This window comes from Aulonocara stuartgranti, assembly GCF_965226115.1.
Source record: "Aulonocara stuartgranti genome assembly, chromosome: 9".
NCBI lineage: Eukaryota > Metazoa > Chordata > Actinopteri > Cichliformes > Cichlidae > Aulonocara > Aulonocara stuartgranti.
This window is the reverse complement of record NC_138960.1, coordinates 34,466,882-34,492,868: the sequence shown is the minus strand read 5'-3', so window position 1 is coordinate 34,492,868 and position 25,987 is coordinate 34,466,882. Positions and strand designations below refer to the sequence as shown.

Genomic DNA, 25,987 nt, shown 5'->3' with positions numbered 1-25,987 from the left:
TCCTTTTTATTGTGCTGTAGTGAATCGTCCAGCTGGCCCAAACAGCTTATTTTTGTTGGAGTTCAGCTACTTCCTGTCCTTTTTTTCCTTTTTCTTTTTTTCTTTTACAGGACAAGTGTGTTTATTAACTTCCACATTCCACTTCTGGGCTTCTACAGCTTTCCGGCTGCTTCCAGCTCAGCAGACATTTTCATGCTCTCAACTTTGTGGGAACAGTTCGGGGATGGCCCCTTCCTCTTCCAACGTGACTGTGCACCAGTGCACAAAGCAAGGTCCATAAAGAGAGTTTGGTGTGGGAGAACTTGACTGGTCTGCACAGTGTCCTGCTCTCAACTTAGTAGAACACCTTTGTCTTTGTGTCCTTTTTTTCTTTTCCTGGATCACCTACGTCCTGTCCTCTACTATGAGGTTGTCCTGACTGCTTTTAGTTGGGGATTTTAACCTACATGTTGATGATGACTCCAACGTCTTTGCCAGAAATTTTATCAACATTATGGTTTATTTTCATTTTACGCCGCATGTGTCAGGCCCCACACATAACAAAGGGCACACACTGGATCTTGTTTTTACTTTGGGTTCGAATATTGATTTTATTTGTTCTGAGGCCTCGTTCTGAGTTGTTCAGAACTCGCTCTCTCTCTTTTTCTGCTGTCTCTCTCTCTCACCGTCACTCCTAAAACTTCTGTTTTTTTGTGGGGTTTTTTGGGTCATAAGCAGAGAGTACTTACTAGAGATGGCACGATACCACTTTTTTTTTTTTATGTCCGATGCCGATATCATAAATTTGGATATCAGCGGATACCAATATGAATCCGATAGTGTGTTTTTAATCAATAAACTGTTTTTTAATATCTTGCTGCATTTTGTATAAGTTCAAACTCTAGTTTTAAAAAAACCTACTAAAGCTATTCTGTTATACCTGTATGCAATAAATACACTGCACCCAAAATATTTCATAGTTCAGCAAAACTGATCAATCTAATAACCTTAAACCTGCACCATCCTCCCTATTCATGTATTTTAAAGAGTAAGCAGCCTAACTAATAGGATGGCAAACTGCCAGCAAAAAATAAAAAATAAAAATAGGGAACCACCCCCCACCTCATGATGCTTAATCGACGTAATCAACTTTAATTTGATGCAGTGTGAAAAAAAATACACAGAAATCAATTATTTTTTAACGATAGTTAAATAGATTCAACATCTTTCTTCAACAGAACTTCAGACTGCACAGATGGTACCTTCCCAAAGGAAAAAGTACTACAGCTTACTAGGGTATATTAGACTTAATAGTTACTATATACAGTAATGGACTTCTATACATTTTACATCAGATTAAAACTTTGGGTGTAAGATTCAGATAATTATTTATTAAACGCTAGATATTTTAAATGAGAATAAGAAAGAAAGTACGTCTTTGTGCCCCCTTTTCGCTGTTCATGCCCTGGCTAAACTTTGCTCCGCCCCTGCACAGTTACAGCCGTCAGCTGGAAAAGGATCCTGGTGTAGAAAGTAATATTAAATAAATTCTACCAACAGATTATCAAGCTTAAACGTGCTGCTGTTGTTCAGCTGCTGGTTTCCTCTTTCTGGTGCAAAGTGGGCGATACACAAACAAGAGAGACGGACTCGCGACAGAAAAGCCGATCAGCTGATCATTAATCAGTTTCACGATTGAAGTAGCAGCAGGAGAGGGAGGGAGAGAGAAGAGGCAGTCGCTCCATATATCGGTTGTTAAGCTTAACGTGGGAATGCTTTACAAACATTCAGAGATGAACTTGCACACGTGCTTTACTTCTCTCTGGGATAACTGAAATGACGGTTTGGTAGCGAGGCTCCAAATGCTCAACCAGACCGCCGACAGGTCTCCCATGCCACAGCTGCTCCATCACGTGACGCATACAGCTCCGATGTGCTATGGTTATGAGCCGAGTTGTGCCATGTCGCAAGTTTTGTGAGGTGCTTTTTAGATATTTAATGGATCGGATTACATTTTTTATTTCTCTCCGATATCCGATCCAGTAATTTAGGTCAGTACTGGACTGATACGTAATATCGGATCGGTCCATCTCTAGTACTTACTAGCGCTGTCCTTAGTCCGCTTGTTTGTTTTGCACAAAAACTTTTCACAATAAAGCTCAAGATCCTGTTGAGACTTTTCAAAATAAACTGAATCTTGCGAAAGAGTATGAAGAGTGTTCACGGACGAGAAGCAGAAAGGAGCCGTCAGGTGCTAAAAAAATAAACCTTACACTGAAACGTTAGAACAGCCTTTTTCCTGCAGCACGCCGTGTAATAAATACAAAGAAAATGGCAGCCATTACAACTTCTGTCTAAAAATGTATAATTTCATGCATCTGTTAAAACACTCGACTCCAGGTACATGACACCCAGCTGGAAACACGTCACGCAAGTCGAGCTGCCCGAGATTCACAGAATTTACCGAAAATGTTAAATTTTTGTGATTTATATCGTTGTCCGCACAAAAGATGTCTTATAATGGGATATGAGATTTTGGTCATATCGCACAGCTCTACCACTACTGTTTACCATTGTAAAATTATCCAAAGGAAAAAAAATAAAAGATAAACTTGATGTACATATATATACACACTTGTAGTTCCCTAACTGTAACATTTAGGATTATTCACTGCAGGTCCAGAAAGCAGAGCTAGCTCATCAGATCCAAGTGTGACATCAGCTGCACTCTTTACAGGAGACTCCAGCTGAAATCTGTGGAGCCTGATCTCAAGGTTTTTAAGTCTGATCCTGAAACCAGAAGAGGATCTTCAGATTGATTGTGATACAGTGATTTCAGTTCTGCATAATCACGCTGATGTTTGCACAGAGCAGATAACGAAGTGAATGTTTTTGCACATTGGTAACAGTGAAACAGTTTATTTACAGCGTGGGATCGTTTGTGTTCGGGGTATGAACTGAGATTCTTGAAGCTCTTGTCACACTGGTCACAGCTGTAGCTCCCTTCAATGTGTGTAAGTTCATGAAGGTTATGAATATCTGACTGTGAGAACCTTTGGTCACAGTGTCTGTACTTGTATGGTTTCTCTCCTGTGTGCACTCTTATGCTCTTTAAGATTACCTGCACTGATGAAGGATGACCCACACTGGTCACAAACGTGCTTTTTTACCCCACTGTGACAGAGTTCATGTTGTTTTAATTCACTTGATGTGGGGAAGCCTCTCCCACATTCTTTGCAGTAATTCATTTCGTCTCCAGTGTGTCTGCGTTGACGTATTTTTAGGCTCTTTAAATGACTAAGTTTTTCCACAAAGATCACAGCGAAACACTTTCCCACCACCACAGTGACGACAGGGATCCATCTGTGTTGCTCTGCTTCTAAACAAAGACACAATGACCGTGTAAGTCAGGGAATTCCTTCAACATTTCTATCCTGAACGTCGCCTGAAATAAAGAGCAGCTCTGCCAACTTCCACATTTTAATTTTTACATTATAACAGTCAGCTTACTGGGCTGCAATAACTCTTAATTTGTAGGTAATCTACTTAATGGGAAGATTGGTGGTTTAAACCCCTGGATGCTCTACTCTGCATATCCATTGCATCCATTGGAGTGTGAATGTTAGAAATGAGAGAAGCTTTTAAAATGTTACGTTTTTGCAATATCAGGAAAGTTTCAGGAAATTTGTGTCAGATGTTACTCAATATTCTGTATGTGAAGTTTTCATGTCTCATATAAGCTTTGAAATTAAATTTCATTCACATAATACTTCGAAATAACTGTAAAAAGAAAAATACATACCTCACAGTAACTGCACTTTTAGAGTTTCTTTCTGCTGTGAATCTTTTGATGTGATTTGAGGTAATGTGGAGATTTAAAAGTCTTCTCACACAGGTCACATTTATAAGGTCTCTCCTCAGTGTGGGAAAACATGTGCTGCTCTAAGTTTTTGTATGTCACACAAATTTTGCCACACTGATCACAGCAGCAAACATCAATTTTGGTGTGAATGCGTAGGTGAATATTTCGGTTGCCTGGCCAGCGGAAGGTTTTTCCACAAATGTGACAGCTGTACGCCTTGAATCCAGAGTGGGTAACCTGATGATTCTGTAGGCTGCTACTATGAGTAAAAGCTTTATCAGACTGATCAGAGCTGTATGCTTTAACTCCACTGTGGACAAGTTGGTGTGCTTTTAAGTTTCCAGCCCGGGTAAAAGACTGTCCACACAAGTCACAGCTGTACGGTTTAACTCCACTGTGTATGAATTGGTGTCTTTTTAAGTTTCCAGCCCGGGTAAAAGACTGTCCACACAAGTCACAGCTGTACGCTTGAACTCCACTGTGGATGAGTTGGTGTGCTTTTAAGTTTCCAGGATGGGTAAAACACTGTCCACAAAAACCACAGCTGTATGGTTTAACTCCACTGTGTATGACTTGGTGTCTTTTTAAGTTTCCAGCCCGGGTAAAAGACTGTCCACACAAGTCACAGCTGTACGGTTTAACTCCACTGTGTATGAGTTGGTGTCTTTTTAAGTGTGCAGCCTGGGTAAAAGACTGTCCACACAAGTCACAGCTGTACGGTTTAACTCCACTGTGTATGAGTTGGTGTGCTTTTAAGCTTCCAGGATGGGTAAAAGACTGTCCACACAAACCACAGCTGTACGGTTTAACTCCACTGTGTATGAGTTGGTGTGTTTTTAAGTGTTCGGCCAGGGTAAAAGACTGTCCACACAACTCACAGCTGTGCGCTTTAACTCCATTGTGGAGAAGTTGGTGTCTTTTTAAGCTTCCAGCATGGGTAAAAGACCTTCCACACAAGTCACAGCTGTACGCTTTAACTCCACTGTGAACAGGTTTGTGTGATTTTAGGTGTTCAGCCAGGGTAAATGACTTTCCACACTCATCACAGCTGTATGCTTTAACTCCACTGTGGATGAGTTGGTGTCTTTTCAAGCTTCCAGCATAAGTAAAATCCTTTCCACACTCATCACAGCTGTATGGTTTAACTTCACTGTGGATCAGTTGGTGTATTTTTAAGCTTCCAGCCTTAGTAAAATCCTTCCCACACTCATCACAGCTGTATTTTTTCTGTTCCTTTCTTCTGTGAGGTTTGTCGGCCTCCTGAGAGCGCTGACGTCTCGCTCCATTTTGGTCCTGCAGTGACAGAGATACAAACAGAGGCAGTGAGTGAAATGCAGTCGTGGAACAAACTCAACCTTCAAACTTCTTCCATTAACACTAGTTTTAAACCAAAGGTTGAAGTAGTTTCTTTTCAGTCAATACACTCGGTACAACACACGGGGTATGGGATATCACGCCTGGCTGAGGAAACCTTTATTCACGCCTTTAAGGCAGACGATCTGTGATGACGTGTGCACAGCCCGACATGCAAATATACACCCCTGTCATCACAATCATCCCTCAGTTCTTACGCTCTTCATCTCTCTGGGAAAACCTCTGCTGAGTTGGGCTAGCTAGCTGCTCCTAGTTAGCTCAGTTTACTGCCCCTGTTGGTGTTATTCTCCACTGCTCAGTTGGTGCGAAGGGTGAAAGGGGGGGCGCTAATTTTGGGGGCAAGACGGCAGCAGCAGTATGCACGGTGACACGTCTGTTGACATTGCGTCAGTAAACTCTGCTAGCTTTGCTTTGGCTTTTACTAGCTTTATCCTTTTCTATGTTAGCCCAAAACGCCCTTGGTCTACATGTGTACAATCACCAGCTACTTTTAGAAATCAAAGCATCGGCAGTTCCCAAAAGAGATCCTGTAACGACGCAGGGTCCTCTTCACAATCTGACGTGGCTTCATCCAGAAGGGCTCCCGCGCTGCCATCGCTGTGGACCGGCTCTATGTGGATGGACAGCTTTACCGCGACCCCGTCATCACTCCGTGGCTGTATTAACTTCACACCAGCTAAGAATCTGCTACACCAGCGGTCCCCAACCCCCGGACTTCGGACTGGTACCGGTCTGTGAGTCGTTTGGTACCGGGCCGCGAGAGTTGAGGCTCAGGTGTAAAATGTATGGTTTTCAGGGTTTTTATCGGTTTTCAGCGTTATTTTGTTAGTTTTTATCGTTAACTCGGTTTTCCTGGGTCTTTTCACGTGTGTTATGAATAAATGTTCTTTTTTCGGTACCGGTACTAGTTTTATTTTGTTGTATTTATCCGTGACATCTTAAAGGCCGGTCCGTGAAAAATATTGTCGGGCATAAACCGGTCCGTGGCGCAAAAAAGGTTGAGGACCTTACTCACATTTACCTTACTCACATTTCTATTACCGGTAATCGTCATCAACAACAACACACAAGCATACAAGTGTGCATATTTAAAAATAAAGCAGGAGCAAAACTGAGTTTGGTACTCACATTTTTATTACCGGTAATTGTCATCATCATCAGCATACAAACATACAAGTATGCGTATTTAAAAATGAAGCGGGAGCAAAACTGAGTTTGGTACTCACATTTTTATTACCGGTAATTGTCATCATCATCAGCATACAAACATACAAGTATGCGTATCTAAAAATGAAGCGGGAGCAAAACTGAGTTTGGTACTCACATTTTTATTACCGGTAATTGTCATCAATCAAACCCATCGAAGTCCTCATCCTCTGTGTCTGAATTGAACAGCTGCGCTAAATCTCCATCAAACATGCCAAGTTCACTTTCTTCACTGTCAGAGTCACTTTCCGTGCCGTGCGGCTCCTTGGAAATGATGCCGGCTTTTGCGAAAGCTCGAACAACAGTGCCAGCAGACATGTTAGCCCAAGCATCTACAATCCATTCGCAAATTGTGGCGTAACTCGCCCGGCGCTGCCTTCCACTCTTAGTGAAACTGTGGTCCCCATCGGTCATCCATTGCTCCCACGCCGCTCGCAGCCTTACTTTGAACGGCCGGTTCACACCGATGTCCAGCGGTTGGAGTTCCTTTGTCAGGCCTCCCGGAATGACAGCAAGCTCACAGTTCCTTTGTTTCACTAGTTTTTTCACATCGGCTGTGAGATGGGCACGCATAGAGTCACAGATCAACAGCGATGGTGATGCGTGGAAAAAACCACCTGGTCTCCTTACATACCCTCAGCCACTCTTTCATCATTTCCTCATCCATCCAGCCCTTTTCATTTGCCTTAATGATGATTCCTGCTGGAAACTTCTCTTTTTTTTTTTTTCTTTTTTTTTTCTCTTTTTTTTTGGCCTGTCCCGTTTGGTTCTTTTGCCATCAGAATTGTTGTCTAAAGGCAAAGAAAGATGCCCAACGGATTTACTTTACCAAACTGACCATCCCAGCCTTGCCGTAATGGTCTATTTGATTCACCTTTTATTGTTTATTTTATTTTCACTTACTGAATACGGGACAGACTTGACTGGGGGAAAGAAGGGGAGAAAGAAAGAGGGAAAGAGAAACAGCTGAGAAGAGGGACGGGGGAGAAGGGCAAAAGACAAAAACCAACAGAACGGGCAGAGAAAAAAAAATGCATATATCAATCACCTGGATCACCTGCTGAGAAAGAAAAAAGAAAGCAAGCAGAAGAGAACAAGAGTAATAGAATAAACAACATCACAATGATATATGGGAATATGACCGTAAATACTAAATGTTAAACATTATTGTGCAGCACATAAGATCAACAGAACACAGTGTGCTTTGAGGTAGGAGCCAAAAAGGGTGTAGTTTGTGGGTGTGATCACCCGCGTGTACACCTGTGAGCATGGACGCGCTTGTTTTTTTAAAAGGTTCCTTCATGTAATGAAACTTCTCTTTAGGCAAAGTCTTTCTCTTAAAAATCACCATAGGCGGCAGTTTCTGTCCATTAGCATGGCAGCCAAGCACAACAGTGAAAGAAGACTTTTCGTGCCCCGTTGTGTGTATCGCTACCGTGCTGGTCCCCTTCTTCTCCACAGTGTGACTCACCGGGATATCAAAAGTGAGCGGCACCTCGTCCATGTTTGTGATGTGGCTGGGCTGGATGTTTTTGTCGCTGATGTGTTTGCTGCAGTAGGAGCGGAAGATGGCCAGCTTTTCATTATAATCCGCTGGAAGTTGCTGCGCTACCATAGTCCTGGTCCGGATGGAAAAATGGCACCGTTTCATGAAACGAAAGCACCAAGACGGACCTCCTTGGAAATGTTCAATGTTCATCTCTTCAGCTAGTGAAACTGCTTTTAGCCGAATGGTGACCGTCGAAACGCTTCTCCCGCTCGTTCTTTGCTCGATGATCCACCGCTCAAGTCTTTCCTCCAACTCGGGCCACCTCGCCTTATGTCCGCGGAAACTCAGCTGCATTTTCTTGACCTGCCGGAGCTTGTTTTCCAGCTTCCTCCACTTGCAAACCATTGATTCATTCATCTTAAATTCTCTCGTGGCTGCTCGATTTCCATGTTCCTCCGCGTAGCTGATGGCCTTCAGTTTAAACTGTGCTTCATAGGCGTGTCTCTTTGCCATTTTCAGGGTTGTTAAAACAACGATGTTCCACATAATGCACATACCTGTCCTTTTATACAGGTATGTGCGATTGTCCGGTATATACGATCAGCGCCCACACTTCACCCTTTAGCGTTCTCAAGGTGTTCTCTACTACGTCCTCCTTACAACACACAGGGCGCACTGCACTATAGGGCGCGCCGCACTTTTTAAAGAAAATCTAAGGCTTTTATGTGCGCCTTATAGTTGTGAAAATACGGTAAACCCGGCCAAAACAGAAACTTTGATTATTGCATTAGTGCAATACCTGATATTAAACGGCGACTGGGTGACTTAGGTTCCTCCCAGAAACATAACCTTAGAAACCTTTGATCAGCTCCATCACCTAGTGGGGAGGGGGGGGGGTGTCATAGTTTGGTCCCACCTTCGCTGTTGTGATTGGTTTGGGGGTAGGGACGGGCTTGGGGCTAGGGCTGTGCGATATGACCAAAAATCTCATATCCCGATATTAAGACATCTATCGTCCAATAACGATATAAATCACAAAAATGTGATATTTTCTGTAAATTCTGTGAATCTCGGGCAGCTCGACTTGCATGAAGTTTTTCCAGCTGGGCGTTGCCTACCTGGAGTCGAGTGTTTTAACTGATGCATGAAACAATACATTTTTAGACATAGGTTGTAACAGCCGCCGTTTTCTTTCTGAGTATTTATTATACAACATGCTGCGGGGGAAAGCCTGTTCTAACGTTTGAGTCTAAGGTTTATTTTTTAGCACCTGACGGCTCTTTCTTGCTTCTCATCCATAAATACTCTGCATCTTTCACGTGATTCTGTTTATTTTGAAAAGTCTCGAGAGGATCTTGAGCTTTATTGTGAAAGGTTTATGTGGAAAATAAACAAGCGGACACGCGGTGGTTTTACCATCGCTGTTGCTAACCACAAGGCATAAAAACAAGCGCTTGTCTGTCTGTAGTGTGGTTATATTAAATATAAGAGAAAGAGAGAACTTTAAGAAATTAACATAGCCACTACAGTGACCATCAAAATAATGAAAAAATATTGCCGTAAACAGTTTATTTTGCGACACCACAAAAAAAACGATAGCGTAAAATGAAACGATAGAAGTTTTTATATTGTCATCCGATATAAATCGTTATATCGAACAGCCCTACTTGGGGCGTCGGGGGATTCCCCAGGAGCATAGGGGGGAGGGTCTGTGCTGACGGACATGGGTTACTGACCTGGTAGCCTGGCTGCCCCTGGGTGGGTCCTGGGGGTGCTCTGTCTCTGGGCTGGGGCCCTGGCTGGGCCTTGGGGGCTTGGGTCCCGGTTTGTGTGTTGCTGGGGTGGGTGGGTGTCTGGGGGTACAGCCCTGGCGTAGGGTGTCGCCAGTGCATCGAGCCACCTGGGGGGCTCTTCAACTGGTGGGGGAGGTTGTTACAGCTTGCAGGAGGTCTCCTCTCTTCAGGAACTAACTCTGCAGGAGGGGGAGATATAGGAGAGGTGGAGGAAGTTCTCAGCCTGGGTGTCTATTGTCTTGTGTAGTCTGGAAGATGAGTGGATGACAGGGTGGGTGCAGTTTTCTGTAGTGGGGTCGGGTGGGCTGTCCCAGGCTCTGTGGGGCCAGGCGGCGCTGCTGAACTGGGCCCAGGTCCGGATGGGCCTGGGCAGAGTATGGGGGTGCCTACTGGGGTCAGCTGGGCCCAGGGAGGGGTCACGTGCCCCTCCCTTCCTTCCCTCCCCATCTCCAACTGCCTCCCTCTTCCCGCTCCACCACAATCACCCACACATGCAGGGCCTTAGGGTAAAGGTGTGTCACCAGGGTGCAGGGGAGGCATCCCCCCCTCTGCTCCCTTCTAGCTGTCGGTGCCTAAATTTCATCCCACAACTTAGATATCCACATTACTCACACTCTCATATCACATACATATAGGATCTTGACATCGGTGCGTTGGTGGTTCTTTGTGTCTGGGGATGTGCGTCCAGGTACACACCGGCTCACTCCTTGGTGGCTGCTTGTCGGGGACTGGAGCCTGGGGCTCACTCAGGCCACTTCGTGGGTGAGGGTCTCACTCAGGCCACTTCGTGGGTGAGGGTCTCACTCAGGCCACTTCGTGGGTGAGGTGCCCTCGGCCTCTTGGCCTGGGGCTCGGTCACTCTGGCACAGCTGGCTGCTGGCGGAGCTCACGGGCGCGTCACTGCAACCCCCCCTGGCTTCTGCTCCCCAGCTGCTGAGTGACCCCTCATCTGGGGCTCTCCCCAGCTCTTTCTGGGATAGTGGCAGATCATTACATGAAGGAACCTTTTAAAAACAAGCGCGTTCATGCTCACAGGTGTACACACGGGTGCTCACACACACAAACGACACCCTTTTTGGCTCCTACCTCAAAGCACACTGTGCGCTGTCGATCTTACGTGCTGCACAATAATGTTTAATATTTAGTATTTACTGTTATATTCCCATAGATCATCATGATGTTCTTTATTATGTTGCTTTTTTTTTCTTCTGCTTGTTTTCTCTTTTTTCTTTCTCAACAGGTGATCCAGGTGATTGGTATACGTATTTTCTGTCTACTTATTTTGTTGGGTTTTGTTTTTTGCCCTTTATCCCCGTCCCTCTTCCCCGCTGTTTTTCTTTCCATTTCTTTCTCTCCTTTCTTTTCCCCAGTCAAGCCTGTCCCGTATTTAACAAGTGAAAATAAAATAAAATAAACAATAAAAGGTGAATAAAATAGACCATTATGGCAAGGCTGGGATGGTCAATTTGGTAAAGTAAATCCGTTGGGCATCTTTCTTTGCCTTTAGACAATAATTCTGATGGCAAAAGAGCCAAACGGGAAAGGAAGAAAAAAAAAAAAAAAAAAAAGAAAGAAAGAAAGAAAAAGAAAAGAAACTAGAAAAATTTGCATTTCCTGCGAAAATGCTGTGTGGATGCCTTAACGCTGAAGATGTCTGCTGAAAAAAGCTGAAAAGGTTGAAAAACAAAAACAAAAAAATGTTGCCCTGAGCAGGATTCGAACCTGGCCCTTCTGGTACTCAAGGCAGGTACATATCTCACTGCGCCACACTCTTTCTCACAAAGAAGAGGTGGAGAGACTGACAATTGTGCTGAAATGAGCAGAAGAGGCTGAGTATTGTGCTGATAAGAGGTGGAAAGGCTGAAGACTTTGCAGAAAAGAGGTGAATCAGCAGAATTCTGCTGAAAAGAGGTTTTTGCTTGGTTCACGTTTACTAAGGCACTACCCAAAAGGCGCCACAAGAGGGCACTCCAACACAAGAGATGACATAGAAGCTGCTGAGAATTGTGCTGATAAGAGGTGGAAAGGCTGAAAATTTTACAGAAGAGGTGAATAAGCAGAAATTCTGCTGAAAAGAGTTCAATTAGCAAAATTTCTGCTGAAAAGAGTTGAATGAGCAGAATTCTGCTGAAAATAGGTTTTTGATGAAAACAGCTGAAAAAGCTGGTAATTGTGCTGAAAAGTGGTGAAAAAACTGAAAAATGTGCTGAAAAGGGGTGAAAAAGCTGAAATTTGTGTTGGAAAGAGTTAAAAAAAAGTTTAAGTGTTAACTGAAAGAAATGTTGCCATAAGCGGGATTTGAACCCGGGCCTCCCAGTCCGAGAACAGATGCTCATCTCACTGAGCTAAAACACAGCTCAACCCGGCAAGGAAAATCAGTGAGGCCACTGATAATGTGCAGAAATAGGCAAAAAATATTGAAAAGAAAAATCAATATCTCAAAAAGTATAGAAGTTATGAGCACCAAAAGTCATAGCTGGAATTAGCAGAAAGAGCAGAATTTTTTAAGATTTGAACTGAGAAAATCGGCTGAAAACTGAGGGAGTAGTTAAGCGCCAAAAAACGTACGGAAGCAACTTGAAGATGAAGAAAAGATAAAGAACTAGAAAAATTTGCATTTCCTGCGAAAATGCTGTGTGGATGCCTTAACGCTGAAGATGTCTGGTGAAAAAAGCTGAAAAGGTTGAAAAAAAAAATGAATTTTTGCCCTGAGCAGGATTCGAACCTGGCCCTTCTGGTACTCAAGGCAGGTACATATCTCACTGCGCCACACTCTTTCTCACAAAGAAGAGGTGGAGAGACTGACAATTGTCCTGAAATGAGCAGAAGAGGCTGAGTATTGTGCTGATAAGGCACTACCCAAAAGGCGCCACAAGAGGACACTCCAACACAAGAGATGACATAGAAGCTGCTGAGAATTGTGCTGATAAGAGGTGGAAAGGTTGAAAATTTTACAGAAGAGGTGAATAAGCAGAATTTGGGCAGAAAAGAGGTGAAAACTGAATATTTTGCTGAAAAGAGTTCAATCAGCAGAATTTCTTCTGAAAAGAGTTCAATGAGCAAAATTCTGCTGAAAAGAGGTTTTTGCTGAAAACAGTTGAAAAAGCTGATATTTCTGCTGAAAAGTGGCGAAAAAAACTGAAAAATGTGCTGAAAAGGGGTGAAAAAGCTGAAATTTGTGTTGAAAAGAGTTAAAAAAAAGTTAATAAGTGTTAACTGAAAAAATGGTGTCATAAGCGGGATTTGAACCCGGGCCTCCCAGTCCGAGAACGGATGCTCATCTCACTGAGCTAAAACACAGGTCAACCCGGCAAGGAAAATCAGTGAGGCCACTGATAATGTGCAGAAATAGGCAAAAAATATTGAAAAGAAAAATCAATATCTCAAAAAGTATAGAAGTTATGAGCACCAAAAGTCATAGCTGGAATTAGCAGAAAGAGCAGAATTTTTTAAGATTTGAACTGAGAAAATCGGCTGAAAACTGAGGGAGTAGTTAAGCGCCGAAAAACGTACGGAAGCAACTTGAAGAAAAGATAAAGAATAAAGAGAAACAGGATCCACACAATCAAAGCATTGCATAATCTTTAGCCACCGTGTTCAACGCTCGACTTCACTGCCATCAAACATTACAGCACGATTCATTTTCTAGTTTTGAACTGCAGCTGTTTGAGTTGCACCTGAACTCTGCTGTCCCATTGTTGTGTGGCCTCATACACCGTCCTCCCAAGTTTAATAAGGATTTTATCAAAGAGTTTTCAGATTTTATTGCTGGAATTGTTCTTAAATTTGACAGTTTTTTTAATCTTTGGTGATTTAAACATCCATGTCTGCTGTGACTCCAAACTTATGGTCAAGGACTTTTTAAATATTATTGACTCTTTTAACTTGACCCAGTGAGTTACCGGTCCCACGCATGAAAAAGGTCACACACTGGACTTGGTGCTTTCCCACGGGCTGGATGTGTGCATAATGGAAATATCTGAGTTGTGCATCTCCGATCATTTTCCTGTATTGTTCACTGCTGCTCGGCAGATAACTTGTGTGCCCCCTTCACGCAAAAAACAAGCGCTTGGCCTCCTAGGACCTGGCATCCACATATGTGGGCATCACATTTTGGGTTATTTAGACCAAAATACTCAATTTTGCTCTACAAGGGCCTGATATCCACTTACGAGGACATTATACTGCTGCTGTTCTATCGACATTTTAAATGAATATCCTAATTTTTCTTAGAAACAAAAATCAGGTTAAAAAAAAAAAAAAATCTGGCAATTCTATGTTTTTACATTCATCGGGCCCCAATACGGCCAAATATCAATGAGAAATAAAAAAATGCATGCTGTGGAAGAGTTCAGCTCTTACAGTACATATATAGATAGAAGAGCATTCAGCATTAAAAATAAAAACTGCCTTTGAGCACTGGTTTGCTCACTGGAATGAGCAGTTAACCATATAAAATTGCACAGCTGAGAGCTGTGCGATTTTCAAAATAAAGCCATAAAAAGGCCGTAGACAAAACTGCACAAATAAATGTGTGGTGACCGCTGAATCAGGGAACAGCCAAAAGTAGTTTAAGCATGTTAGTGTGGCAATATTTGTTAGTACAGCTGAGACTGCCATCCCACATGGATTTTCTGCTCTCCAGATTTCTAATTTATGATTATTACATTAACCTAAAAAGTTATTTCAAAGCCTTATTTGGACATCCAGAATACATTAAAACAGTCAAGCGCTGATGAAATGGATACCCCGATGAAAGAAGGTGGTCCCTGAGATGTGTTATATTTGCAATGTGAAGTTTGTTTGTGCCAAAACTGGAGTCCAAGGAAATACAATACAGAGCAATAATCTGTGGTGTTTGTTATAAAATCAGATCTTCTTCGAGTTTCTTATCCCATGGACCAACAGAAGGGCAATTGCCAGTAGCTACAATCCGGAGAAAATGAGTGACGCTGGAGTGTGCTGATTACAGCAGGCTTATCACGATAGTAGAATAAAAAAAATAAAAATAAAAATAAAAAAAAATTCCAACACCCAGGAAAATACCATTTTTGAAATACCTCAAGTGAAGCAAAAAACTTGCAACTTGGACAGCCACTGGTACAGCCTTTCCAAACCAGTATGAACTGAATCACACTGGAAATCAATGTTCTCTAGTTAAAAGAGTGTAAATGCACTATGAAAAGGTGAGACGTGTACTTATAGCCATAATAAAAATGATGACTGACATATCACATACTTTTTAATGGACAAATGATTCATTTGTTCTGCATGTATGAATAAGTGTACAGAAATTGAAGATGAATACTTAACAATAAGCCTGACGCTAACAAAGACCATGTAGTGCCAATATAAACTGTGTGAAAGAGAAGTGTGTGTATGAGCAGCAGTGTCTTTTACAAATGCGATTATCTTCGAAAGCTCATAACCATATCTCGTGCTAAAAGAAATATCTCCTCACTGTGTTGGGTGAGCTTGGGCTCCTATGCCAAGCAAGCTGGAGAAAATCCATAAATACGCCTGGAGTAACACCCAAGAGGAAACACAGAAAGCGGTGTGATAGGATGTGGAAGCAGGGTAAGCGTGGAGGAGCTAATGCGAGGCTAGCTGCTAACGCCAGGGGTGTTGAGCTCCAGGCCTTGAGGGCCGGAGTCCTGCAGGTTTTAGATCTCACCCTGGGTCAACACACCTGAATCAAATGATTAGTTCATTACCAGGCCTCTGGAGAACTTCAAGACATGTTGAGGAGGTAATTTAGCCTTTAAATCAGCTGTGTTGTGTCACGATCCTGGGTTTTTTGACCCAGCGTTTTAAGTTCAAGTTTATTTTGATGTTTATGGTTTATGGTATGTTTAAGTTTATTAGTTTAACTAAGTTCATTTGTTTATTAGTTTCTCCTTGTGTTTTTAACCACTGTTAAGTCTCCCTTATCCTTTATGCGTTTCATGTCTGCATGTCTTTTGCCATTAAGTTAATGTAGTCATGTTTCATTATGTTGCCGGTTTTATCTTGAAGAGGTCCTGTGTGTTAGGTTTATATTGTTGGATTGTCATTTATGCTTAGAAATATATACTCATATGTGCTTAGAGTTATATAATCGATTCGTCGTACCTTCTCTTACTGATTTATACTATGGAAGGACACCTACTCTGTATCTGTTTAAGTATAAGAGCCCTTTGTTTAGGTGGACCGCTGGACTACTGGCACCAGCTTTTGGGAGTCGTTCACAGGGGTCACATCTTGACACAGACGCCACTCTTCGTTCACATGCATACCTGTGTAAGACGTCATATGTTAATGAACCTATGCATGTTCATGTAACCACAATAAAGAGCAGTGCTACAGGGGAGCTAACTGAGCGACTGGGGTTCAAGCAGAAGGAACGGCGCTCATCACAGTTCTCTCCCTCGTGCACGAGAGCACACAAGGAGCTCTGGTGACTTGCGTCTTGCTTTTGCTGATGTAGTAGAATTGTCTCGTTCCGGCGGTGGGTCTGTGCCAGACAAACCCATCACTGTGTTCCCGTGTTCATTGTGTTTAGTTTTACACTTCCCCTGTGACATCATTATGTTCATTTGTTTCAGCTGTTTCCCCATTTAATGTCACTTCTCCTGATCACCTCGTGTGTATTTAAGTCCTCAGTCTTCCTGTTTTCAGTGTTGCGTCCTCCCTCATAGCTGTGTGAGTCACTCTGTGTTTTCATGTATGATTTATTAGTTTTCCCAGTTTAGTTTTATATCATTTTCCCTTGTTTTCAGCAATAAGGCTGTGCTTTTTATCCTCAGTCTTGGTGAGTTTTGCATTTGGGTCCTCTCCTGCCTACACACAGCCATTTTGTGACATGTTGGATCTAGGACACGTCTAAAACCCGCAGGACTCCAGCACTCGAGTCCTGGAGTTCGACACACACACACAGCATACAATATACTCCCCAGATACACACACTACATTATTTAGTTATCCCCTTCTGTGAAAGGACTCCTGGTACGTGTATGAGTGTGACCATTTGGACTTGAGTTTGTTTTTTAATTTAGATTTTATGTTATTTACTCATTTATTGTTGCGATTTATTACTAGCTTTTTAATCTTTTTTTTTCTAATTGTATTGATTATTGCACTGTATATGCTGGTGAGAAACGGTATATTGTTTCAGCCTGGGTAACACCATACAAAATGACAATAAACTTCTTCAATCTTGACAAACAAGCATCAGCTGATGAAGTGCACATAGTTTCAATAAAAGTGATAGATTCTTCACCTTTTGTGTTGATGACATTTTTGTCCACTGTAGCAGCTGAGCTGAGCCCAAATGGTTGAAAATGTTCGTCTGGTGCTCCGTCGGACTCTCCTCCTCTTGCTGATCAGCTGGGACACAAAACAGATCTTTGTAACATCACAGTGAAAGATAGTACGCACCGTGCGTAGTGCACGTACTTCAAGCGTGCGGTCTCTTAATCAGATTGTTAAGTGATGACGTGACGAATCCTACTTCCGGGCCTAAAGTAGTCTGCGTTTAATATGGCTTTTGTGTTGTTAACATGTTTAATGTTTTGTATTTTCTTCTATTTAATCTCAAAAAGCTCCTAAAAAGTCAGTGATCACTGTTGACCTCCCTCGGCTTTTATTGCCGCTAATCATTTATTGAAGCTCAGTTTTTAAAACCTTAGGATGTAACTACAGCCCAGCCCATGCAGCAGTATAGGAATGACAAACCTCGTATTGTGGATGGATTATCTCAGTTGTTCTCCTGGCTGAAGTTTGGTCCTTTTACAGCATCCTGCCATGCGATTACATTTGTTCCTGACCACCGAGAACACTCACGTTAACTTTTATCGAGTGGAAAAAAAATTAGCTTGTTTATATTATGCTAACATAGCTGTGTCGCTAGCGGTCACGTAGCACATCATTATATACCAGCTAGCCAAACTTCAGTAACCCTACAAACGTCACTGCTGTTTAGTTTTCTGTCTTCATTTATGCTGGAAGTGATAACAGAGCTGTACGTTTGAATTTGTTTCCAAAACCCCGCAGTCAGGACATGCTATATTGTATTTAGATAGAAGCTAGCGAGCAACTCCCTGCTAACTTCTAACTCCGTTAAATGTCATAAATTTCGTTTTCATGGATGCCTGGATGTTAAACTCAATTGTTACACCTGGTAGAGCAGAACGCTGATCATTTTATTAAAGATGAAAGACTTTAGACAGTTTTTCAACTCTCAGTAATGCCACAGTGATCGTTTGATATATGGACCTGCAGCGGAGTTTAGACCCAGACACGGCTAGTGACGTCAGACTGAACAACCGGACTGGGACTAGAGCAGGGCGATATGGCCAAAAATATTTATCACGATATATATTTGAAAATTTGCGATAACGATATAACTGACGATATAATTGATGCGAGACAAAATACAACTCAAAAACATTACTAGCACAAAAAGACAACCTTCCATTTATTTTCACTTAAACAAGAAGCTGGTTTTTATGTACATTAAAGCTTTATAAAAATGTAACAGTGCAAATGCAAATTCCTTGCTGACAGTTTAACCAAAAGGTATTTCCAGTAGAAATGGGCTGACATATCCTGAGCATAACCATGTATAATATCCACTGAAGTTAAAAAGAGGTGCTTTGCAACATTAAACTACAGTGTGCAGTACGTATTTTCCAGACCATAAGGTGCACGGGATTATAAGGCACATTAAGCGAAACAAAGCAGTCAGATAAATCAAACTTTATTAAACTCATTCTTCTTGCTTCCTCCACTTCTGTACCATTGATTCATTAAGGTTGAATTCTCTGGCAGCTGCTCTATTCCCATGTTGTTGCAGTATATTAATGACTAACCTCGTATTGTGGATGGATTATCTCAGTTGTTCTCCTGACTGAAGTTTGGTCCGTTTACAGCATCCTGCCATGCGATTGCATTTGTCTCTAACCACGAGGAACCTTAACGTTAACTTTTATAAGTGGAAAAGTGTTAGTGTTCGTCCTCCAGCTTCACTGTTTATGTTATGCTAACATAGCTGTGTCGCTAGCGATCACATAGCACATCATTATATACCAGCTAGCCCAACTTCAGTAACCCTACAAACGTCACTGCTGTTTAGTTTCCTGTCTTCATTTATGTTGGAAGTGATAGCAGAGCTGTACGTTTGAATTTTTTCAGAAATCTCTCAGTCAGAACATGCTATATCCTGAGCATTAAGTGCCGCCCTTTCTATCTGCCCCGTGACTTCACCTCGGTCATCGCCACGGCGGTCTACATCCCACCCCAAGCGGACACAGGTATGGCTTTGTCCGAATTACATGATGTGCTGAGCTCGCTTCAAAACAAGGACCCGGGTGCAGCCCTTATTGTAGCAGGAGACTTTAACAAAGCGAACCTCAGACAAGTCATGCCAAACTTTTACCAGCATGTCTCGTGTCCAATGAGAGGGGATCGGATTTTGGATCACTGCTACACGCCATACAAGCAGGGCTACAAAGCTGTCTCACACCCGGCTTTTGGGAAGTCTGACCACAACGCCATCTTCCTCATCCCCCAGTATAAACAAAGCATACGGAGGGAAGAAGTAACCACGAGGGAGGTAAAACGGTGGACTGCCCAATCAGAAGCTACGCTACAGGACGCACTCAACGACGTCGACTGGGACATGTTCAGAGCATGCGCAGTCGACATCAACGAGTTTACGGAAGTAGCAGTATGCTTCGTCAATATGCTAGCGGAGGAGATTATCCCCACTGCGAGAGTCACCTCATTCCCAAACCAGAAACCGTGGATGGACAGATCGATCCGCACTGCAGTAAACGCCAGGACCGCCTCCTACAACGCGGGTCTCGCCACTGGCGATATGAGCGCCTACAAAGCGGCCTCATACGGCGTGCGGCGCGCGGTGAGAGATGCTAAACGGCGGTACCGGGAACGTGTGGAGTCCCACTTCCACCAGGGCGACACACGGAGTATGTGGCACGGACTACGCACCATTACGGACTACAAAGCCAGGGACACTGCGCTGATCAACGCTGACTCTGCATTCACCAACGAGCTGAATCAGTTCTACGCCCGTTTTGAGGTTAGCCAGGCGGCTAATGCTATCTACCGCCTGACTACCGAGGACAGTGACGTCATCAGCGAGAGACCGGTGACCAGCATCGCGGAGCATGACGTCCGAGCGGCACTGAGGAGAGTGAACACAAGGAAAGCGGCGGGGCCAGACGGCATCACCGGCCGCCTGCTGCGCTGCTGTGCTGACCAGCTAGCAGGTGTGTTCACTTACATCTTCAACGAGTCCCTGGCGAAGTCTGTGGTCCCCACATGCTTCAAAAGATCCACCATCATCCCTGTGCCCAAGAACAGCAAACCCTCATCCCTGAATGATTACCGGCCAGTTGCACTGACCTCGGTAGTAATGAAGGTGTTTGAGAGGCTGCTGAAGAACATCATCTCCTCCTCCATCCCAGACACCACAGATCCGCTGCAGTTCGCCTACAGATCCAACAGATGCCAGAGGATGCCATCGCCCACGTCCTACACACCACTCTCAGCCACGTGGACAAGAAACAGGGTAACTATGTGCGAATGCTGTTTGTTGATTACAGTTCAGCGTTTAACACAATAGTGCCCTGCAGACTGTTCACAAAGCTGAGGGATCTGGGACTTAACAGCCGTCTGTGTGCATGGGTGTTGGACTTCCTCACTGGCAGAACTCAGGTGGTGAGGGTGGGCAGGTGCTTCTCCAACAGCATCACCATCAACACAGGAGCACCTCAGGGATGTGTCCTCTCACCACTGCTCTACTCCCTCTACACTTCAGACTGTGTGGCCACCCATGGCTCCAACACCATTGTGAAGTTTGCTGACGACACAGTGGTGTTGGGTGCCATCTCCAACAACGATGAGGAGGCCTACATGGATGAAGTGAAGAATCTTGCATCGTGGTGCCAGGACAACCACCTCCAGCTGAACGTCAGCAAGACCAAGGAGGTGGTGGTGGACTTCAGAAGGGGTCAGCACAGAGACTACAAGCCCATCATCATCAATGGAGCTCCAGTGGAGAGGGTGCAGTCCTTCAAGTATCTTGGTGTCCACATCTCCTCAGACCTGACATGGGCTGCCCACATTCAGGTCCAGACCAAAAAGACTAGGCAGCGCCTGTATCACCTACGACAACTGAGGAAGTTCAGGGTCTCTCCAAAGATCCTCAGGATTTTCTATACAGGCGCTGTGGAGAGCATCCTCACACAGAACATGACATCGTGGTTTGGGAACAGCTGTGTGAAGGACCAAAAAGCTCTCCAGAGAGTGATCCGTACAGCAGAACGCTGCTGCAGGATTGCTCTCCCCCCGCTTCAGGACACCTACACCAGGAGATGCCGGACTAGAGCAGCGCAGATACTGATGGACCCGTCACATCCAGGCAACAAACTGTTCCAACTTCTGCAATCTGGTAGAAGGTTCCGCATCTTCCGGGCAAGGACAGAGAGACTCAAGAAGAGCTTCTATCCCCAAGCCATCCGTGCCCTAAACACACACACCCGCCCTCTCACATCATCTATAATTGACTGAGACAGGACTCTCTTCCAGACACTAAACCAAGGCACAATGTACATTTCAATTCCTTTAATTTTAAATATGTTTACATTGTCTATCCTGTAAAATAGTTAAATGTCTATTCATATTAATGTACAGAATTCACCTGCTTGCTGCTACTACTGCACATTCACCCAGTGTATATACTATATATATATATATATATATATATATATATATATATATATATATATGTATATATGTATATAAAATGTTCTTCCTCTACACCCCCCCCAATTTTTGCACATGTCGAGGAGCGTGTCAGGCTACATTTCACTGTGTGTTATACTTGTATAACTATGCATGTGACAAATAAAGAACTTTGAACCTTGAACCTAACGTACGGCATAACATCATGGTATGCAGGGTGCTCAGCTGCAGACAGGAAAGTACTGCAGAGGGTCATCAACACAGCCCAGAAGATCACTGGCTGCTCTCTGCCCAGCCTGGAGGTCACTGCAAACTCTCGGTACCTCAGCAGAGCTGGCAATATCATCAAGGACTACTCTCACCCCAGCAACCAACTGTTTGAACTATTACCGTCAGGCCGACGGTACAGGTCACATAAAACCAGGACAAACAGATTCAGGGATAGCTTCTTTCCCAGAGCTATCACCGTAGTAAATAAGCACAAAAACAATTGAACCTATTCCATACCGTCACTGTCATTATATTATGCTGCTATCCTGTATATATTGTACATACTATTGTTTGAGTACCTACGATTGTTTTTTTGTACTTTTATATTTTACATTTATATTTATTATTGAAACTTGCACCAAGGGAGTGGCACTCCAATTTCGTTGTACTCTGTACAATGACAATAAAGGCTATTCTAAATGCGTGTCTGTAGATGTGAAATAAACGTGACTGAATGAATAGATGTTGAACAGCCGTGTTCTAGCAGCTGCAATTTAAACACAGTAAAAGAGACTGGGCAGCATGGACACACACACACACACACACACACACACACACACACACACACACACACACACACACACACACACACACCTTCCTGTTATCACTTAAATAGAAATGAAGCTGCAGAAAAACAGCTGCAGGGACAATGAAAAGCCTTTTCTGCTCCAACTTCTCCCAGCATGCTGAGCTAATGATTAGTTGGTGTTTTTCTCCAAACACTCTCTCACTCTTCTCTCAACGTGTTCACAATAAACTGTGAACAGACACCGAGGAGAGCAGCAGAAGACCTCATTCAGGAGCTAAACTCAACATGAACTGAACTCACAGTAAAGTTAGCTCGGTGCTTACCTTTAGATGAGCCCACAAACCGAGAGAAACTCCGCGATGAAGCTGCAACTCTTTCCAAACACAGGAAACAGATCAGGGAGCAGAGACCCACGTGGTTCACGCTGATCTCAGCTACGATCCAGGAGACAAGGGTGGGCAGATCGATGCAGATATCGATCAGGACGCTGGTAGTGGTTTATGATCGATACTTTAGTTCGTTTCTCTCCTCTAAGTTCACTACTTCACTCCCGTTTCATGAAAAAGCAGCTCTCTCTGCTCGACTCCTCTCCTGCACACACACTTTGCTCCGCCCCCTTCTTCCTGATTTGCTTTGATTCGTTACTGTGCGATCACGTGACTCAGATGCCCTGAGAAAACACATTTGGGCTGCAGACAGTGAGAAAGAGGAGCAGCATGTGCAGATATTGCACATCGGTAAATAAAAACAGTAATGCGTGTAGGAATACTGTGGCAACACCACCAGTTTATAAAGACACGAAGGAGAGCAGCAAAAGAAACTCAGTGAGGAGGAGGGAGATCCCTCACACTGGCCACTTCATTAGCTACACCTCTTCCACTACTCATTGGTTTGCATGGTTTTGAGACATAGATTAGAATTAATCATTTAACTTGAACTATCTTCTAGACTTGTCAAGCCATGCTTTGTTTGCTTTGTTGTTAACGAATAACGTTGTAGGCTCACCATAAGCTCACTGAAGGCTGAAGGTTGTAATCTCTGTTATATTTCACAGATGATGCACTGTAACTCGAACATAGTGTAAGGTAAATGTCTGTGAGCACATTGATGTAGCATCACTTTAAAAAGATTTGGACACAAGACAGATACAAAGACATGACTGAGGAGGTAGGAGGTAAACAAACATAAGGACACTAATCACAGCACACAGAGACAGACTGGATGAGAAGGGGAAGAAACAAACAAACCAGAAAATAAGAATGATAAGAATCCTGTGCAGCGCTTTGTGACCGCTTGTCTATGAAAAGCGCTTAATAAATACACTTTACCTGCGTCTGGGTACCCGGGGTTCTTGAATAGTTTATGGACATGTGTATATTTGGTGTTGCTGTCCCTTGTTTTTTCTTTGTTTTTCTTGTTTGTGGGTGTAGGTGTGTGCAGCTGGTCAAGCTTCATCAGGAGAGCTACTTAGGAGTGTGGTTGAGTTCTCTCCGATGCTGGATCGTTGCGTGAGACTTCCTGTCAGTTTCCCAGTGAGATGTCAGTTAGTGTGAGTTTGCCATAGTGTGAAGTATTTACGGCTGTGTTCTTCCTGCAGGAGTGTGGAGACGAGAGGGCAGCAAGCACGGGTGCATGGAAACTAGAAAACAGAGTTTCAGAGCACAGACAGTGAGAGGGAACACAGCACAGGAGTGTGGGATGCACAGGGATTCATTGTGGTTCATATTTACAACACTGTAAATAAAGACACTGCTTCATCTGAAGAGTCCTGCATTTTGGGTCCTCCTTCTCCACATCCCCATGGTCTGTCAACACAAACTGTGACACTTTCTTACTATTCTAGATGACAGACCTTGCCGACCGTACATACAATACACAAACGTCTGACTTTAGACCCAACAGTATACATTGTATGCAAACGGCTACCAAACAGCCATCATAATTCGTCATACAATGAGAACAGGACAAGTCAACAATTGACAATGACTAATTAATATTAAAATCTGTAACATAATGTACTGTTTGCAGTTTAGTGTGTTACTGTTGCTATTTTTACCATTTCTTCTTGGAGCAACTGTAACCCACATTATTTCCTTAGGGATTAATAAAGTATTCTGACTCTGATTGTTTCAGGATGAGCTGCCATTATCCAATCACACGTCTGCTTACCTGCATCTTTTGCTCGTTTCTCCTCCTCTTTTCTCTTTTTTCTAAACTGAGGACCTGATGGCTTTGAACTTTTCTTGTCCATCTTACATTGGTTTTAATTTTGCACTCCAGAATGAACACAAATTCACCAACTCGACGATCACCACAACATAACCTAGTAGACCTACACCTTAGTTCACAGATTCACTTTGTCTAAGGTTTATTTCTGGGATTTCACACAACCCAGGATTCAAATCATGAATCCATAACGGGCTTGGATTTACATCATTATAAATGAAATGTGCTCTATTTGGAAGCAGCCGGCCCCCCTCCCCTTTCGACGGGTTGTGTGTGACATTAAATCATCAAAACGTAAATTATAAATTTTAAATTGTTATTGATCCCTTTACCCCTGGTCCTAAAGTGTATATTTATTTTCTTACTCTTCTTATATATATTGTTTGTTTACTTGCACTGCTGTAACTGGAGCCTCGTCGTCTCGTCTCTCTATATACTGGACTGTATGTAGCGGAGATGACATTAAAGTTTACTTTGACTTCAGCAGCGAGCAGGCGCACCGAGGGCTCTCGCGCTCACTTTTCGAGTATAGAATTTCGAAAAAAAATCGGTGCAAATTATAAGTCTGTATCATAATGTCTGGTGTGTTCGTGTTTGTTGGTTTGTTTTTATTTTGTTTTCTTTTGCGAGTTGGTTATTAGATGCTGCTACAGCCGTTCAGAGATTCCCCCGCCGCCCCGCCCTCTCCTCCTTGTGCCACAAGCAGCAGGCGCACCTCGCAAACGGAGGGCGCCCTTACTCCCAGCAAATGGGCGATAGAAAACCGATCGGTGCCCATGCCATTCCCAATACGAGCATTTTTTTTTTTTTGTCGATGCCCTTGATGCCGCATTTACACTCAGCATTTAATGTTTCCTGATAACGAATACCGTTTTCTACAGTGGGTGTTATGCTACAGCCATCAGCTGTTCATTCATCAGTGCATGTGAACAAAGTTAAACATGATGATAACCAGACTGTATACTCACTGGTCACTTTAGTAGGTCCACAATTTCGGCTGCTTATCAATCTAAATATCTAATTAACCAATGATATTGAAGAAACTCAATGCGTTAAGGCATATAGACATCATCAAGACGACCTGCAGTTCACATTGAGCATCACACTGAGGAAGAAAGGCGATTTAAGTCACTCAAGAGGCTTTACAGCTTTATACGCTTATTAACATCTTATCACACTATAAAGGAAATGCCAATTCAACCGATAAACAACTGCAACCATGAGCAGGTGAGGATGATCCTAAAGCCACCGCTGATGACAAACAGGAGTTATTTGATGTGCTTTCATTAATCAGGTTGTTTGAAAGTTAAACCAGAGCATAAGATGTCAAAAACACACAGAGATTAAGTTAAAGGTTGTGAAACTACATCCAGCTGGCATCCCAAGAACTGACTGTCTGCTTAGAGAAACGTCCACCATCCAGTAGTTATGGATTCTTGATCATCTGCAGCTCTGCCTGAGGATAACATGCTTTCTTTGTCAGGGTTCACGACGCGAGCCAGGTGTAAGTTATT

The 25,987-nt window shown here is 43.2% G+C and overlaps 2 protein-coding genes across 6 annotated transcripts in view; one reads left to right on the top strand and one right to left on the bottom strand.

Moving 5' to 3' along the window:
- The window catches only part of LOC309714146 (uncharacterized protein), a 64,811-nt gene extending 41,952 nt beyond the window's left edge, over window positions 1-22,859 (bottom strand). For 2 of the 3 annotated variants that reach the window (XM_082546366.1, XM_082546367.1), the window contains exon 1: window positions 22,571-22,859. Coding sequence is in view for 1 of the 3 variants with exons in the window: in XM_082546368.1 (XP_082402494.1) it covers window positions 16,962-16,979 (18 nt within the window). In the remaining 2 variants the exon portion in view is untranslated. Of the gene's footprint in view, window positions 1-16,961; window positions 17,069-22,570 lie in introns of all 3 variants that reach the window. The other variant, XM_082546368.1, reaches the window with a different exon arrangement.
- LOC309714138 (uncharacterized protein) overlaps window positions 1-25,987 on the top strand; it is a 272,480-nt gene that overhangs the window by 122,353 nt on the left and 124,140 nt on the right. The window lies entirely within an intron of this gene.